The 17,427-nt window shown below is 47.2% G+C and overlaps 1 protein-coding gene across 1 annotated transcript in view; it reads right to left on the bottom strand.

The window, feature by feature from the left end:
* Positions 1-17,427, bottom strand: part of TPP2 (tripeptidyl peptidase ii) — a 99,637-nt gene that overhangs the window by 36,375 nt on the left and 45,835 nt on the right. Inside the window, exon 16 of the mRNA XM_086803506.1 lies at positions 14,603-14,654. Coding sequence (XP_086659632.1) covers positions 14,603-14,654 — 52 coding nt within the window. The remainder of the gene's footprint in view (positions 1-14,602; positions 14,655-17,427) is intronic.

Genomic DNA, 17,427 nt, shown 5'->3' with positions numbered 1-17,427 from the left:
GGAGGTGAAGACTTGGCCTCAACCCGTGCCTTGGTTCGAACTAGGTACGGGGATGAGAAGAGCTTGGCCGGGAGATCGGCAAGCTTCAACGTGCTACACAGACGATCCTCTTGGTTTATGTACATGGCAATGGCGCCTTAATATGGACCTCTCATGGGAATTGATCTTGCATTATGCCATGGGAAACATATGGTGAACGCCTTTTGGTGATGCAAGTTGAGGCACATGCTATGTAATGGATGGGAATTGATAAGAGAATGATGGATTTTGCATTGTTACTTGAGAAAAATTGAGATTTAGCTCCTAAAACAAAGGAGACTATGTCAAATTTTTCTCAAAATTTCTGGTCATACATGGACAATTGAAGCTTGTGGAGCACAATTTGCAGACCTTGGGATGCCAATTAGGTGCGGAAAGTGTTGACATTGGTTTGGGAGCAAACAAGGATGGTTTGGGAGCAAACAAGGATCAATTGGGCACAAAAAGGGTCACTTTGGCAAGAATCTGCAGATTCACAAAAACCCTAATTCAGTCCCAACTCTTTTGGACTGAATTAAAAGGGACCATATGAGCTTTTAGTGCTTCGTTAGAGCTACCCAACGAGCCCTTAACCTCCGCATTTCGATATCTCTTTAGGGTAGAATTTAGGGTTTTTGCAAAAACAGTAAACCCTAATTCAGTCACAGGGGTTTGAAGGTCTTCTAGATCTAATTACATAGGCTTGTAGTACTCATCGAGGGCTTCCATTTGAGCTAAAAAGTTTTGCATTTGGATATTTCTAGCTCAAGTTATACCCAAAACACCGTTTCAACCTATAACCCTGTAAACCCTAAAACAGAGAATAGTAGCACACCTCATCTCTTACGTGTCTTTGCATAGTGGTCTAGTACACTTCCTTAGCTCTCCAACAAGCTTTAGGTCACTTCAATCGGACATCCCTACCTCAATTTAGAGGCAAATTTCTGAAACCAAATGTTTCCATGGGACCGAAGCCAAAAGGGCGACCGAGGCGCAACACTTTGGCTTCCGACGAGGTAGAGGATGAAGAGGCAATGATGGAACAAGGAATTTTGGATGCTCCGGAGGATACTCTTGGGCACACTTCAAGAGAAGGGGATACTTTTGGGCATACTTCAAGAGAAGGGAATGAGGAGTTGAATGTCGGAAGTGCCCATAAGTACACCCCACAATCTTTGCATACCATCCCCATCGATTCGATCATGCAAAAGCTGATGGAAATGAATGCTAAGATGGACACAATGGCTACAAGGGTGGAAGTCAATAGTAGACTTGACACTATGGCTACAAGGATGGAAGTCTTGGAAGAGAGGGTTGCTCGGCCAATGAGCCAACCTTCCTATGATAGTGGTCATGGTGCTTTACATGAAGGCAAGCAATTTGGGACAGCTTTTGAAGGCCGTAGGGAAGGCAAGCTACCCATGGTACAAGAGGTTTCTCCCAAGATAACACATGAGCATTCCACCAAGAATGTCACTTTTGGATTCATGGCGGATGCTAGGAGGCCTTCTATGCGGGAGATGAAGTCTACTACATTCCAAGCGGGTTCTTCTCAATTGGATGGAAAGCAACATGCACCTACATTCAGACATGAGAAGTCAAATTTTGAGGATCCGAGGAGAGTACCTTTGGAACCCAAAGCAAATCAGTTCTCCATGCTTGAAGAGGAGGTGAATGATATGGATGATGTGGTTGAGCTTGATTGGGAACATATGTCATTCATTGACAGACAAAGAGAAGCTCATGATAGGTGGATGGAAATGCCAAATTTCCTCAAGAGGGAGTACAAGGATTTTGCACAATTCCTTGGATCTTTTGTGCAAATGCAAAAGCACAAGCCCTCGCACCATCATGCGAATGCATCGTCAACCGTGTCAAAGGATGTAAAGGATAAGATTTCACTCTCTAACTTCAAGGGTGATGGTTCAGCCCCACATGAGTTGGAAGAATGGATGAATAAGTTGGATACATACTTTCAGCTCTATCCGAAGAGTGAAAGGGAGAAAGTGCATTTTGCATCCTTGCATTTGGAAGACTATGCACATCAATGGTGGAGACATATGCTCAAAGAAGGAGTTATGCCACATACTTGGGAAGAACTCAAGCATGAAATGAATATGACATTTGTGTCGCCTTTGGCAATGAGGGTGCTGCCCATATTTACAGAAAATTACAGCAAGGAGATGGAGAAGAATTTCCTCATTATAAGCTTCGGAATGGTCTACTATGGCACAAGGATAAGGTGTATTTAGTTCCAACCTCATCCTACATTCCCAAGGTGCTTCATGAGATGCATTCTTCACCGCTTTCGGGTCATCTTGGTGTTCTCAAGACATTTGACAAAGTGAGCAAAAGCTTTTATTGGAAAGGCATGTGGAAGGATGTCAAGAAGTTTGTTTTGGAATGTGTGGTTAGTCACCAATTGCCAAGTGATTCACCTTATCCTTTGCCTATTCCGGATGGAAAATGGACTCACATTTCCATGGACTTCATCACGGGCTTGCCAAAGGAATAAGGATAGTCACCAATTGCCAAGTGGTTTACTTCATCCTTTGCCTATTCCGGATGGAAAATGGACTCACATTTCCATGGACTTCATCACGGGCTTGCCAAAGACGAAGCATGGATGGGATCAAGTATTTGTGGTGGTGGATAGACTCAACAAATCAGCTCATTTTATTGCTTCCAAGACTACTTATGGAGCCTCTCACATTGCCAAGCAATTTATGGAGCATGTATTCAAGATACATGGTTTGCTACTCAACATAGTTTGTGATAGAGATACCAAGTTCATGGACACTTTTTGGAGGACACTGTATGAGAACTTGGGGACTCAAATCACTTCTTCTACAGCCTATCACCCTCAAACGGATGGGCAAACGGAGTGTACAAACAAATGGCTCGAAGTGTACTTGAGGCACTATTGTCATGACATGCAAGCATCATGGGATGAATGGCTTTACCTTGCTGAATTTTGTCAAAATTCAAGTAAGCATTTGAATATTGGGATGTCACCTTTCAAGGCTCTTTATGGGTATCAAGTGCATGTGCCATCTATTGCCTTCCATGAGGATAAAATGGTTAATCCTTTAGCCAAGGAAGAGTTGGAAAGGATGAGACAGCTTCTTCAATTATGCAAGGATAATATGAAGAAGGCACAAGAAGTCATGAAGGCAAATGGGGATAAGCATAGACGCAAAATGGAGTTCCAGGAAGGTGATTATGTGTTACTCAAGCTTCCTAAGAGCCGTCACAATATTCTCAAAGGGTCTTCCAATTCCAAGTTGGCACATAGATACTATGGACCATATTTGGTAGTCAAGAAAGTGGGTGATTTGGCTTATAAGCTTGACCTACCTCCTTCTACAAGGATTCATAATGTGTTTCATGTATCCAACCTTAAGAGGTTTGTGGGCTCTCTTTCTCAAGAGATTGAAGAGTTACCACCAATGGATGAAGTAGGAGAGATTATCTATGAGCCGGAGAGGATTGTGGACAAGAGGACAAGGGTTTTGAGGAACCGGAACATTGATGAATTCCTTGTGAAATGGAAGCGCTTGCCCATGGATGAGGCTACTTGGCAATCAATGGAGTATGTTCAACAATATGGTTTACTTGATGGAAGTATTCCTTGATCAAGTGGCATCATTATTATGTGAAGAATGGGCATATCATGAGGTTTCATATGTGCTGTAATTTCTGGACAGCTTTGGTTGGATCTATTGTTGGGGTTACCAATCTACTCCAACATACTTGGAAGATCATTTGGTTCGATGACAAATATGTGGGACCCTTTTGGGTGCCGCTAGGCATCATTTGCAGCTCATTTTTATGGAGGTTTCATGAAGAATTTCAAGGGAAGCTTCATCGACAACATGGCTGCCATAACAGTCCTACATGCTATTTTTGGAGGAGTTTGCCGGATTCACTACATTTGGTTTTCCTATTCCAAATGTAGTCGAGGCGCATTTTTGAAGACCTCTCTACTTCCCATGGGTTTACACTGAGATTGCGATTCAATTGTAAATATCTTGTATGATTTTGAGGACAAAATCTTTGGGAAGGGATGGTTTGTCATGAACCATAGAGCTTGATTTCCACATGTACATAGGGGCCCATGGGCAATAGGAGAAAGTGACTATAAATAGGGCTTGGGGTACATTGGTAGGGGCCTTTTCACACTTTTACTAACTTTGGTCATCTTGTACCTTTGGGCTCCATCTATGGAGATTCGGCCTTCCATGGTCATCCTCTTGGTGAGAGGTTAAACACACTTAGGCTATTTGTGCATCTTCTCTTGCTACATGCACTTATAGATTCTCTCTCTTTTGTATATTCATGTGATGAGCCATTGGATCACTAATCTCATGATTAATGGATGCTAGATTCTTGCTTTGATGTGTTTGATTCCATATTTTGCTCTAGATCCATTTCACATGCTCATGGTCACCGTGAATCGTTTCACTCCTAAAACGAAATGTTGCTAAAATGATTCATTTTGGAACGAAACGTTTCAACACTAGGTAGGGGGAGAGTGAAATGATAGACTGAAACGATTATATACATAAAACGTGAATAGTTGGGAGGGGGAGGGAGGAAAGGGGCTCAAATCTGAAACTTCCAATTTGGGCCCAAATCTAAAATTGGGGGTTTTGCTTAGAATTTAGGCATCAAAAGGAAATTTTGTGGTTTAACCCAAACCCCCAAATTGGTGAAATTGGGTCCAATTTGGGATTTGCTTGAATAGGACAACCAATTTGGGAGTTTTGCCGCAAATTGGATAAAACTCCTAAATTTGGACATCAAATTAAATGCCCGTTTCTGAAAGTACAATATGATAGGCTGTAAGCCTATTTCAGTGCCATTGGAACAAAACAAAAAGCTTTCCACAAAAACAGGTGAGCTTTTGGAGGACCCCACTACGTACAAGCCTATAGTGGGTAGCTTGATCTCAAAGTCACAGGGGACGGAAGGAACACGGGCTTGGAACGGAGGGACGCCGAAACGGGACGGACCGACGACGACGGGGACGGGGACGGCAGAGGACGGACGGACGGACGACCCCTAGGAATCATCACTCACAGGGGACGGGGACGGGGACGGGGACGCCTTCAGGAACGGGGACGGCACGGAGCCATTGCGCGATTTTCTAACCGTTTCGCTCGCCTTTTCTAGTCGTTTATGGCTTTTGGCTTGGCCGTTTGGGGATGGCTTGGGCTTTGGCCCTTGAGCCTTGAGGCTTGGCCCTCTCTCTGTTGCCTATCTATATAAGAACAAGCCTCTACAAGACTACAAGCACACACAACTTTCAAGCTTTCAAGCTTCTTCTAGCTTCCAACTTCCAAGTTCCAAGTTCCAAGCCTCTCACACAAGGCCTGCGGGCCGCCGCCCTACTCTCTACTATCTAGACTCTCTCTCTCTCTCTCTCTCTCTCTCTCTCTCTCAAGCCTCTTGAGTCTTCCAACTTCCAAGCCTCTAGGCTCTAGGCCTCTCTCTCTCTCTCTCTCTCTCTCTCTCTCTCTCTCTCTCTCCATACGTCTGCAGCCGCCTTCCCACACTCCAGAGCCACCCTACATCACTAGGAGGGACAGTCCCACAGAATAGATGGTACCACGAGGAATGTCGTGGTACACGAGTCCCTCTACATCGGGAGATGGCACTAGGATCCACCACTCACCAACAGGCGCAAGTGATCTTTTGACATCTCACACAGAGAAAGAAGAGAGCCTACCTAGCAAGGCTTGAGCAGGAGCTATACCAGCTATTTCTTGGAAGGGACTGTAAGGAGGCCTGGAGGATCTTCCAAGATCATCGCCTTCCAACTCCGATTACTTCACCCGGCACCTGGCACACCTATGCCACCTCTCTCTACCATGTCCTTGAGCAGCCTCCTCTCCAACACGGCTTTATGTGAAGGCTTCTCCGTCCACTGGTCATCGAATACTATTGTACCTATCTTGAAAGCAGGTCAACCCATGGACCCCAACAATTATAGGACTATCATGATTGGTCACACCTTGGCCAAGATTTATCGTTCGATTTTGGAGCATGAGCTTAGTAGATGGACCGAGGAGCAGAGACCAGAGCACCGGGACAGGCAGGCTTCAGGAGAGGGCACTCCACACTAGATCATATCTTTACACTACGGGGGATCATTGAGGAGGGGAGAGTTCACGGGCAATGGATATACTCCTGCTTTGTGTATTTCCGCAAAGCTTTTGACACTGTCCCACGGGCCAGACTGATCAAGAGACTGCAGGATATGGGATAGGCAGAGTACGGGCTCCAGGAGGTGACTCAGAGATCTTACACAGCACTATCGGGGTGAAGCAAGGCTGCCCCTTGTCTCCTACTCTTTTTTGTCTATACATTGACGAGATCTCGGATTACATAGACAAAGAAGGAGGACCAAGAGCACAGTTGGCAAGAGTCTTGATATCGATCCTCTTGTATGCATATGATATTGTTCTTATTTCTAATTCAGCAGAGGGGCTGCAGAGGCATTTGGATGCATTACGGGCCTTTTGCGAGGACCGAGACCTTACTGTGAACCTTGAAAAGACCAAAATCAAGATCTTTAACACCTCCTCACAGTGGATAACTAGATCTACAGTACATTTTACATACAATGGAGAGCCTGTGGAGTATGTTACGTCATATGTATACCTTGGGATCACTTTTGTTGGACCTCAGTTCTCGATGCGGAAGGCGGCTGACGCTGGATTGACGAGGGGATATGCAACCCTTGGCTCGCTAGAGAGGCCATGCTCACCGATACAGTTTCAGGAGCCGAGGACGAAGCTTTCGCTATTTGATACTCTAGTTACACCTGCACTACTGTATGGTGCCCCCATCTGGGGTCCTAGCTTATACCATAGGAGGAGACAGAGGAGAGAGCCAGCCGAGACAGATACAGAGGAGGTATATGATGGGTGGAAGCCGATGGAGAGGCCCCTAGTGGCGATGATCTCACGCATGATTAGGAGTAAACCATCAGTGCCACATGAGGCAGAGATGGGGGCTGCACCGATAGTCACCGAGGCTCCATTCCAGACTCTGACATACTGGCATAGGCTATGGGAGCTTGCACTTGATAGATACCCTCGGTGAGCCCAAGAGTCCTCGAGACAGTTGACACTTCATGGAGATACAGAGTGCTCGTATGCACAGGTAGGCACTTGGTTTGGCATGCATGATATGCAGATGGAGGCACTCCCCCCCTTCCAGTACAACATAGAGGCCCCGTCATTTGCTCTCAGCTGCACAGAGCGGAACCGGGTTATCAAGAAGGACATTGTCAGACTGGATACTCAGAGGACATGGAGTTCACCTAGTCGTCCACTGGGGACAAAGAGGGCCTTCTACAGAGATCACCTCCTATGCGTGACACACGATGGGTTCATCATCCATCCATGCTACATGGACATACACCTATCCTTTGGGGTGAGATGTGCGATCGGCCAAATCCGCACCTCGTCCCACCAACTGAGAGTGGAGACTACCAGATATGGGCCTAGGGCGGCCGCACCAGAGGACATGATATGCCAGCTCTGTCACACAGAGCCCGAGACAGAGGACCATTACATATGTCGATGCCCCGTGTAGTATGAGATTCGGGGGAGGTTCCACTGCCTCTTCCGAGATGGGGTTCGGACCACTTTCCAACATCATGAACTTCCCGGATCGGAGATACCTGGGACTTTTTCTTCTAGAGCTCCATAGACACAGGGAGTCCTTAGTGAGATCCAGATCAGCTGTACTTGCTCGAGGACCAGCAAAGAGAGCTCTCACTGACTTCTTCCATTCCAACACTCCGAGGGCCCATGCACCCATCATACCCAGACCACAGGCTAGTGTAGGAGCTCGGTCGAGAGGTGTGACACTCGACAGAGCCACTGAGTTATGCAGAGCTCGACGCCCCAGACCCCATGGCCCTTGCCCACGGCCACGCCACCACAGCAAGATCCGGGCCATCATCTCCCATCATTGCAGGACCTTCTCGCGCCAGCTCAACTTTACTACCTCAAGCACCATGTCACAGCGGCCCATGAGGGATGTATTAGGGTGATATGAGAGCTCTCTGCTCATGTACCTAGATCAGATTTTAAAGTTCTAGATTTTTGTTATCTTTCTTTATTACTATTTTATACCCAAGATTATGTACCTCATGGATATGATGTAACCTTTTGGTCTCATAGGTCATTTTGGCCTTTTGAAGACGTTAATACAACTTTATTTCTTTCTTTCTTTCTCTCTCCCTTTCTCATTCCTCAAGGCTCAAGAGTCGAGCCATCTTCAACCATCGCATCCTCCTCACGTGCCGGGGCTTCCCGTAGAAGGACAACGGGATGGACATGGTGGGAGGAGGTTAACTAGACCCCATCCGCTCATGGAGGCAATTCTCGGCCATGGGCATGCAAGCTTTGCCCGTACCGGCAAACGGGTGGCTTCGATAAAGTGCGAGCCCACCCTTTGCATGAGAGTGGGCATGAGGTGAGGTTTTGCACGAATGTCACGCCCGAGAAGAGACGAGAACTTCTTGACAAGCTTAGTGTTTACGAGGCGGTCGAAGCGGCAAGAAGGACACCACAAGTGGCTGTGGATCCCGCGACGATGGGGAGAGGAACTCAAGCCTCTACAATGGAGTGGTGTGGTGTGGTGGATCGGGATCATGCACACCATCACCTTCACCATCAAGCAGGAATGTTACTCCATCCACGACGCCGGCACCCTCCATCTCCACGGCCTCTCAAGCATTACGTGGCCCACGACGACAATCTACACTTGGGGAGAATTGGAACCCCAAGTTGAAGGAGGAGGTGGATATGGCGGTGGCCCGCTTCTTGTTCCACAACCACATTGCCTTTCAAGCGGCAAGGTAAGTGCAATCGATCATTGCCAATTCATCATTCATGTTTTCATCATCCTAGTCCCCTTCTCATCAGCAAATTACTTTCTTGAATAGGTCCGAATACTTCAAGGTCATGGTTAAGAAGATTGGGGAGTATGGCTCAACCTATACGCCCCCCTCATCCGAGAGCTTGCGCACTACATTGCTCAAGAAGGAGAAGCGCATTGTAGAGCAAGCGGCCGACAACACAAAGCCGTAATGGGAGAGGAACGGAGTCTCCCTCATTGTGGATGGATGGAGTGACACCCGCAAGAGAAGTATTCACGGCGTGGTTGCATATTCTTACGGAGAGATGTACAACATCTCATCCCATGATGCATCCGGCACCGGGAAGAGCGCAGATGTGCTTGCGGCAGAGTGGGCTACCACCATGGAGATTGTTGGCCCCAAGCATGTAGTGGGCTTTGTTGCGGATGGGAAGCCTTCCAATAGGGCGGCGGTAGCTATTCTCCAAGGTATTTATGGACATGTCGCGGTGTCCTTTTGTATGGCTCATTGCCTAAACAACCTCCTCAAGGACATCGGGGCATTGCCATGGATCAGCCCGCTCATTGAGGAGGCCAACACCATGGTCTCCTTTGTCAACCACCAAAGACTTCGGCATGAGTTCAACAAGAGGTCCTGTCTCTCTCTCTTTCTCCTTCAACCCAGTGGTCGAGCTCTACATAACTCAGTGGCTCTGTCAAGTGTCACATCTCTCGACCGCGCTCCTGCACAAGCCTGTGGTGCGGGTATGGTGGGTGGATTGGCCCTTCGAGTGCTAGTATGGAAGAAGTCAGTGAGAGCTCTCTGTGCTGGTCCTCGAGCAAGTACAACTGATCTGCATCTCACTAAGGACTCCCTGTGTCTGCGGAGCTCTAGAAGAAAAAGTCCCAGGCATCTCTCATCTGGGAAGTCCATGATCTTGGAAAGTGGTCCGAACCCAGCTCGAAAGAGTCAGTGGAACATCCCCCGAATCTCATAGTATACAGGGCATCGGCATATGTAATGATCCTCTGTCTCGGGCTCTGTGTGACAGAGCTGGCATATCCTGTCCTCTAGTGCGGCCACCCTGGGTCCATATCTGGCAGTCTCCACTCTCAGATGGTGGGACGAGGTGTGGATTTGGCCGATTGCATATCTCACCAAGTGTGTGTCCATGTAGCGTGGGCGGATGATAAGACCATCCTCTATGAGGCATAGGAGGTGATCTCTGTAAAAGGCCAACTTTGTCCCTAATGGACAACTAGGTGAACTCCATGTCCGATGCAGGGAGGCCATAGACCGCCAGGCGACTCCTCCGGCGGAGGTCATACAGGCCCTCTGGGTGGACATCATTCACACCTTGAGAGGACACTGGGGGAAACTTCAGGGCGACTCGGATCGCATGAGAGGTCGCCGCAAGGCGTTCCTCCGCACTTGGCAGCCTGGCCCTTTCCTCATCGCGAGGGGCGAGGATGTAACTTGGCACTACAGGCCTCCAGTTTGGCTCTTCTCACCTCCCGCATGTACTACTAGGTAGCCCCCCCCAAAGAGCGGCCAGCCACGGGGGTGGAGCTCCGGTGTTCACTGTGTTTATTATCCCTCCTTGTGAGGTGAGCTTTGTAGCCTTATGGCGTTTTCTCATTAACTAATAGAAGGATCGTTTTTCCAAAAAAAAAAAAAAGGTGAACTCCATGTCCTCTGAGTATCCAGTTTGACAATGTCCTTCGTGGTGATAACCTTGTTCTGCTCTGTGCGACTGAGAGCAAATGACAGGGCCTCTATGCTGTACTGGAACAAGGGGGAGTGCCTCCATCTGCATACTCTGCATGCCAAACCAAGTGCCTTCTTGTGCATACCAGCACTCTGTATCTCCCTTGAGTGTCAGCTGTCTCGAGGACTCCACGGTAGCCAGGGGTATCTATCTAGTGGAAGCTCCCATAGCCTATGCCAGTATGTCACTGTCTAGAATAGAGCCTCTATCACTATCGGTGCAACCCCCATCTCTGCCCGTACAATCTCATGTGGCACTGATGACTTACTCCTAATCACGCGCGAGATCATCGCCACTAGGGGCCTCTCCATCGGATTCACCCATCATATACCTCCTCTGTATCTGTCTCAGCCCGCTCTTTCCTCTAATCACGCGCGAGATCATCGCCACTAGGGGCCTCTCCATCGGATTCACCCATCATATACCTCCTCTGTATCTGTCTCAGCCCGCTCTTTCCTCTGTCTCCTCCTGTGCTATAAGCTGGGACCATAGATCGGGGCACCATACAGTAGTGCAGGTCTAACTAGAGTATCAAATAGCCAAAGCTTTGTCCTCGGCTCCTGAAACTGTATCTGTGAGCATTGCCTCTCTAGTGAGCCAAGGGCTGCATATCCCCTCATCAATCTAGCTTCGGCCGCCTTCCACATCGAGAATTTAGGTCGAGCAAAAGTGATCCCAAGTAACATACTCCACAAGTTCTCCACTGGATGTAAACTGTACTACAGATCTACTTATCCACTGTGAGGTCCGGTCCTCGCAAAAGGCCCGTAATGCATCCAAATGCCTCTATAGCCCCTCTAGTGAATCCGAAATAAGAACAATATAATCTACATAGAAGAGGATCAGTATCAGGACTCCTGGTCCTCCTTGTCTGTCTATGTAATCCGAGATCTCATCAATGTATTAAGTTGTATTAACGCCTTCAAAAGGCCAAAGAGACCTATGAGACCAAAAGGTTACATCATATCCATGAGGTACATCATCCTAGGTACAAAATACCACCACGACACCTTGGACAAAGACAGGCTCCCTAGGTAGCATTGGAGTCATTTTGGGGGCGAGTACAGGCGAGACATGTTAGGATTTGGTATGCCAGGATTAAACACTCATTCGTCTCACACGAGCTTCATATGAATCACCTGCCCCCTTTCCACTACAGCCTGGATTCACCTCTTTTCCCTCTCACCCGCCAAGAAATTAACGGACTCATCAGCCACCACCTCTTGGGACTAGGGACCTAGGTCACATTCTGCGACCACTACAGCTTCCTATGAGGATGCACTTCTATCCGCATCATTTTATAACGGTCACAGATGATAGCTTCATTCAGAGGCCTGGACAAGCGTCACATACCATGAGGATTCCGATCAGCCAGATCATAGTCACATCACACTGCCTATAGGTGGAGACTAGGCGTGCAGCGGGCATTAGTAAGGAGAACAGGCTCTGCCTATTTTGTTCACTAGAGGTCAAGAAGGAGGAGCACTACCTTTTCAGATGCCCATTGTACTATGAGATATGAGGAAGGTTTCGCTGCCTCTTCAGGATTTGGCCCGCTGTTTTGGGTCATTGACTCCCCAGACCAGCCATGCCTAAGACTTACCCCTGATGAAGTCGCGTGGCAACAGAGATAATCTATGCAGAGAGGAACACATGCAGAACCCAGATACCTGGCAGCCCTCTGTAACAAGCTTCCTTTGTCTGACCCAGGATGGAGGCCCCCATTGGCGACCATATCAAACCTCAGAACTGGATGCCGCTACCCAACTGGTGGTGCAATCTACCCTAGCAGTACCACCCCACATCCCAGGTGTCTAAGCAGAGCGATCCATGTGCAAGGAGATACACACCCAAGACCCATAGGTCCAAGGAGATGCTTCACTAGACAGATTCAGTTCGCCTACATCCTTGAGAGACAAAGGAGTGCCCCTCCATAGACAACAGATGTGGAGAGCCTCCCTGCAGACATTGATGCCCGGGACAAACATTGATCCCACCCCAATTGTATCATTCACTTTCTTATACATGTTTTTCCTACAATTCTAGTTGGTTTTCTTCTTTATGTTTTTTTCCATGATCCAGTCACTTCATACATACAATGTAACACTTTTGGTATCATAGACCCTTAGGGCTTTTGTAGACATTAGAAGAACTCCATCCCTCACCCCCCCCCCCCTCTCTCTCTCTCTATCTTGGAGTGGTGTTCACTGGGCCCACATTTTCCATAAGGGGGGCAGCAGATGCCAGACTGACTAGAGGATATGTAGCACTAGGAGGTCTAGAGAGGAGGTGCTCATAGGTATAGTTGCAGGAAACACGCACTAAGCAGTGGCTTTTTGACACGCTGGTCACATCGGCGATGCTATATCGAGTACAGATCTGGGGGCCTAGCCTAGATCGTCACAGTTGATCACCGTTGATCAGGACGCACATACAATGGATGGAGATCGATGGAGAGACCACTTGTATCCATGATCTCCAGGATGATTCGGGCCAAGGCCTCTGTACCCCATGAGATTATTAGAGCCCAGATGGGAGCACCACCGATCGTAGTCGAGGCTCTTGCCAGATTAATGTCCTTCATTCATAGCACCTGGGAGCTTCCCCGACACCGGTATGCACGACTTGCTTTAGAGTCCTCTCATCAGCTAGCCATGGAGGGAGACACTTCATGTTGGTATGCGCAGAGAGCATCCTGGTTTGAGCTCCATGGATTTAGTTTAGACAAACTTTCACCCTTCTAGTACTCTTTGGAGCCACCCTCTCTCACCTTGACACATTCTGAGATTAGTACAGTCATCAGACAAGACCTCATTCAGTTGGACAATAGGAGGACATGGCTAGAGCCCTCATAGGAGTTGGGGACGAAGACGGCTTTCTATAGAGACCATCTTCTCCGCACCACTGAGGATGGCTTTATACTTAGACCGAGCTACATGGATACCCATCTGTCTCATGGATTGAGGTGTGCCATTGGGTAGATCCACACCTCTTCACATCAGTTAGAGATAGAGACAGGCAAATTTAGAGGCATACCTCCAAGGGACAGGATTTGTCAGATTTGTCGGACAGAGTCAGAGACGGAGGAGCACTACATCTATCGCTTCACAACATACTATGAGATTCCAGGGCGCTACCATTGCCTTTTCAGAGAGGGATTTGGATCACTGGCTAGAGTCAAGGACTATTGTGATCAGAGATGCTTGGGTTTTTATCTCCTGGAGATCCGCAGGCTCAGAGAGTCCATTATCAAGAGGAGACGCCCGACTGGGAGGGAGTCCACACAGACATATTACTGACTTCTTTAGAGGGACTACCCGGGAGGACACAGCCGACAGCCCAGCAGCAGGCACCCCGTGGGACTCTAGTTGAGAGAGCTATCCAGTTGGACAGATCCAGACACCCGAGGGTTCGCGGATCCTCACATCGGGGACGGTGCCTACACCGGAGGATTCAGAGCATCATTGCGAGGCATCGGGCTCGTCCGACCAGGCATCTCACTATGGCAGATATCCAGGCCATCCGGCAAAGACCCATGCTAGAGCTCCTAGGATGATTACCACTCCAGCCATATACTGTTGTTACCACTGTCATTTTTGTACTCCCCCATATTCATGTATTCATGTATCTACGTACTCATGTACCCCATTTTGTCTAGTAGCATTAGCTTGTCACTCTGCCTAGTTGCTGCTTCTGAATGCTCCCTGCTGATGAATTGTAGGGCTAGATACTTACCTTCAGTTCTTTCTTTTCTTTTCCAAACAGTGTATCAGATGTCACATGGTTGTAACTTTGGTCTCATAGGTCACTTTGGCCTTTTGAAGACGTTAATATAACATTTCATTTCTCTCTATCTCGTCAGTCATACTTCACACTGTTGTGCAGATGGAAAAGGGTTGTATTCACAAAATTCAAGCCTCCAAAAACCTAAGTCATACCTTTGGCAGCTTGTCTTCTGGTGGAGATGCAATATACAACGCTTGAGATTGTCTGTTAAACAGAGCCAAATAAACAATCAAGGATCATGGCAGTAAAAGATCATATCAATCTACTTTAAATTTTTAGAAGTCAATCAAGTCATTTGATTCCTTTTCAAATCCACAAAATGCCCTTAGTAATGTCATTTTATGTCTCATCTGTCCAAAGAAATAGAAGGTAAAATCATAGCATTAATTCATATCATCTCAAGAAACGACAAGCATCAAGCTAGAGCCTCCCAATAGAGCCCCACTGAAGGGAGATGAGAGTTAGGGTTTCATGTGGGAAAAATACACAGAGAAGAAGAGAGACAGAGAGAGACATATGTGGGGATAAGTCAACTCATCAAGTGTGAGTGTGTGACTCCCCTATCACACATGTATATTTGCACTAGTACACATAGTGCACTTAGTACATTAAAAGTACTAAGTGTACTATGTACTATAAAACTTATGGACTAGTACACACTATAAGGGTGGGCATAATGCCTTTACCCCAACAACCTCCCACTTAAAGGCAAAGTGCCCTTAAATGAAGGAAAAGAAAAATCAGCATGTACATGATAATATACAAGGCCATATCAAGGCTGAAACTGGCCTCATCGAATGCCCATCAAGTGTCTGCAATGAGCAAATCGCTCTGGAGGCAAACTCTTTGTCAACAGATCAGCCGGGTTGTCATCCGTATGAATCTTAACAAGCTGAATTTGCTTGTTCTCTATCACCTCTCTGAGGAAGTGATACTTCACATCCACATGCTTCGTCGTTGCATGAAAGACAGGGTTCTTTGCCAACTGGATGGCACTCTGACTGTCACAATGCAACAATGGAATATCCCCTCTATAACCCAAATCAACCACTAACCGAGATAGCCATAATGCCTCCTTGCAAGCCTCTGTGGCTGCAATATACTCGGCCTCTGTAGTAGATAAGGCAGTGCACTTCTGCATCCTGGATATCCATGACACAACACCTCCTGTGAATGTAAACACATAACCGGTAGTAGACTTCCGGTTATCTGGATAACCGGCATACTCCAAATCCGTGTAACCATGCACTAATGCATCCTGTTTGCCAAAGCAAATGCACATATCATGTGTGCCCTTCATGTATCTCATGACACCTTTCACTGCTTCCCAATGCTTCTTGCCAAGGTTGGCCATGTATCTAGAAACCACTCCCACTGCAAATGCAATGTCCGGCCTGGTAGCAACCATGGCATACATGAGACTGCCACAAGCTGAAGCATACGGAATCTTGGCCATATCAGCCCTGCCACTATCTGATTGTGGGCTGTCCATAGCACTGAGTTTCACATATGGAGGCAAAGGAGTACTAGTCTTCTTCCCCCCTTCCATATTGAACCTCTGCAAAACTTTGCCATTGATTCCTTCTGAGACAAATACAACACATGCTAATTTCTGTCCCGAAGTATCCGCATACCCAAAATGTAATTTGCATCACCCAAATCCTTCATATCAAAGGTCTGATGCAGCCTCTTCTTCAAGGCATCCATCTCTTTACGAGATTTCCCGGCAATCAACATATCATCAACATACAAGATGAGGATCAATAGACTGCCACCCAAAGCTTTCTTGGTGTATAAGCAGTGATCTATGTCACTTCTCCTGAAATCCTGGGATTTCATAAATGTATCAAATTTATGATATCATTCCCTTGGTGCCTGTTTGAGCCCATAAAGACTCTTTTTCAGCTTGCATACAAGCTTCTCCTTTCCATTCACTGCATAACCCTCTAGCTGTTGCATACATATCTCCTCATGGAGATCACCGTGAAGAAAAGCAGTCTTCACGTCCATCTGAATCAAATCCAGATCATCATGAGCAACCAAAGCTAATACAGCTCTAAGTGTGGTCATTTTGACCACTGGAGAGAAGATCTCATCAAAGTCCACACCATATTCCTGCTTGAAGCCCTTAGCCACTAACCTGGCTTTGTATCTTGGCTTTGCATCAGGTGCAACTTTGAGCCTGTAAACCCACTTGCATGGCAAAACCTTCTTGCCTGTAGGCAAATGCACCAACTTCCATGTTCCATTTTTGTGCAGAGAATCCATCTCTGACTTCATAGCACGCTCCCAAAGAGCCTTGTCTACCCTCTGTAAAGCCTCCTTATAACAAGAGGGCTCCCCACAGTCAGTGAGCATCAAGTAGTCAACCCCTGGAACAAACCTGTCAGGGGCTCTGGAGGGTCTTGTGGACCTCCGTACCCAATGACCATCATTTGCAGGTTGCTGTCCAGCCTGCATATCACCTATTGGTGGCTCCTGTTCCATGCCATAAGGTTGAAATATCATGCCCGGTATCTCCTCTAACTGTGGGATATCCATAGGGATATCTTATGCCATCTCTGGCTGTCCATTTGGACAATTTTCAGCACCATTTAAGGGCTGGTTTTGTTGCTGTAATGGCTGATTTACAGCCCTTGGTTGTTGTCCATGATGTCCATCATCATCAAAGATGACTCTGCCAGGCTCCTAATGCCTTGCGGGCTCCTTATACATGCATGTTTCATCAAAAATGACATCATTGCTGCGTATAATCTTCCTATTCACTGGATCCCAAAGTCTATACCCCATTTCACCTCTGTCACCATATCCTAGAAATATACATTTGTGAGACTTAGGATCAAGTTTGGTGCGTATTTCCCTGCGTATGTGCACGTACGCAACCCAACCAAACACTCTCAAGTGCTTGTAGGACGGAGGCTTCCCTGTCCATACTTCCTCTCGCACTTTCCCACCAAGCCTCGTGTTAGGTGACCTG

Source organism: Cibotium barometz, chromosome 10 (assembly GCF_041138505.1).
Source record: "Cibotium barometz isolate CiBa-2024 chromosome 10, ASM4113850v1, whole genome shotgun sequence".
NCBI lineage: Eukaryota > Viridiplantae > Streptophyta > Polypodiopsida > Cyatheales > Cibotiaceae > Cibotium > Cibotium barometz.
The sequence above is the reverse complement of the archived record's forward strand: the minus strand, read 5'-3'. Positions and strand labels throughout refer to the sequence as shown.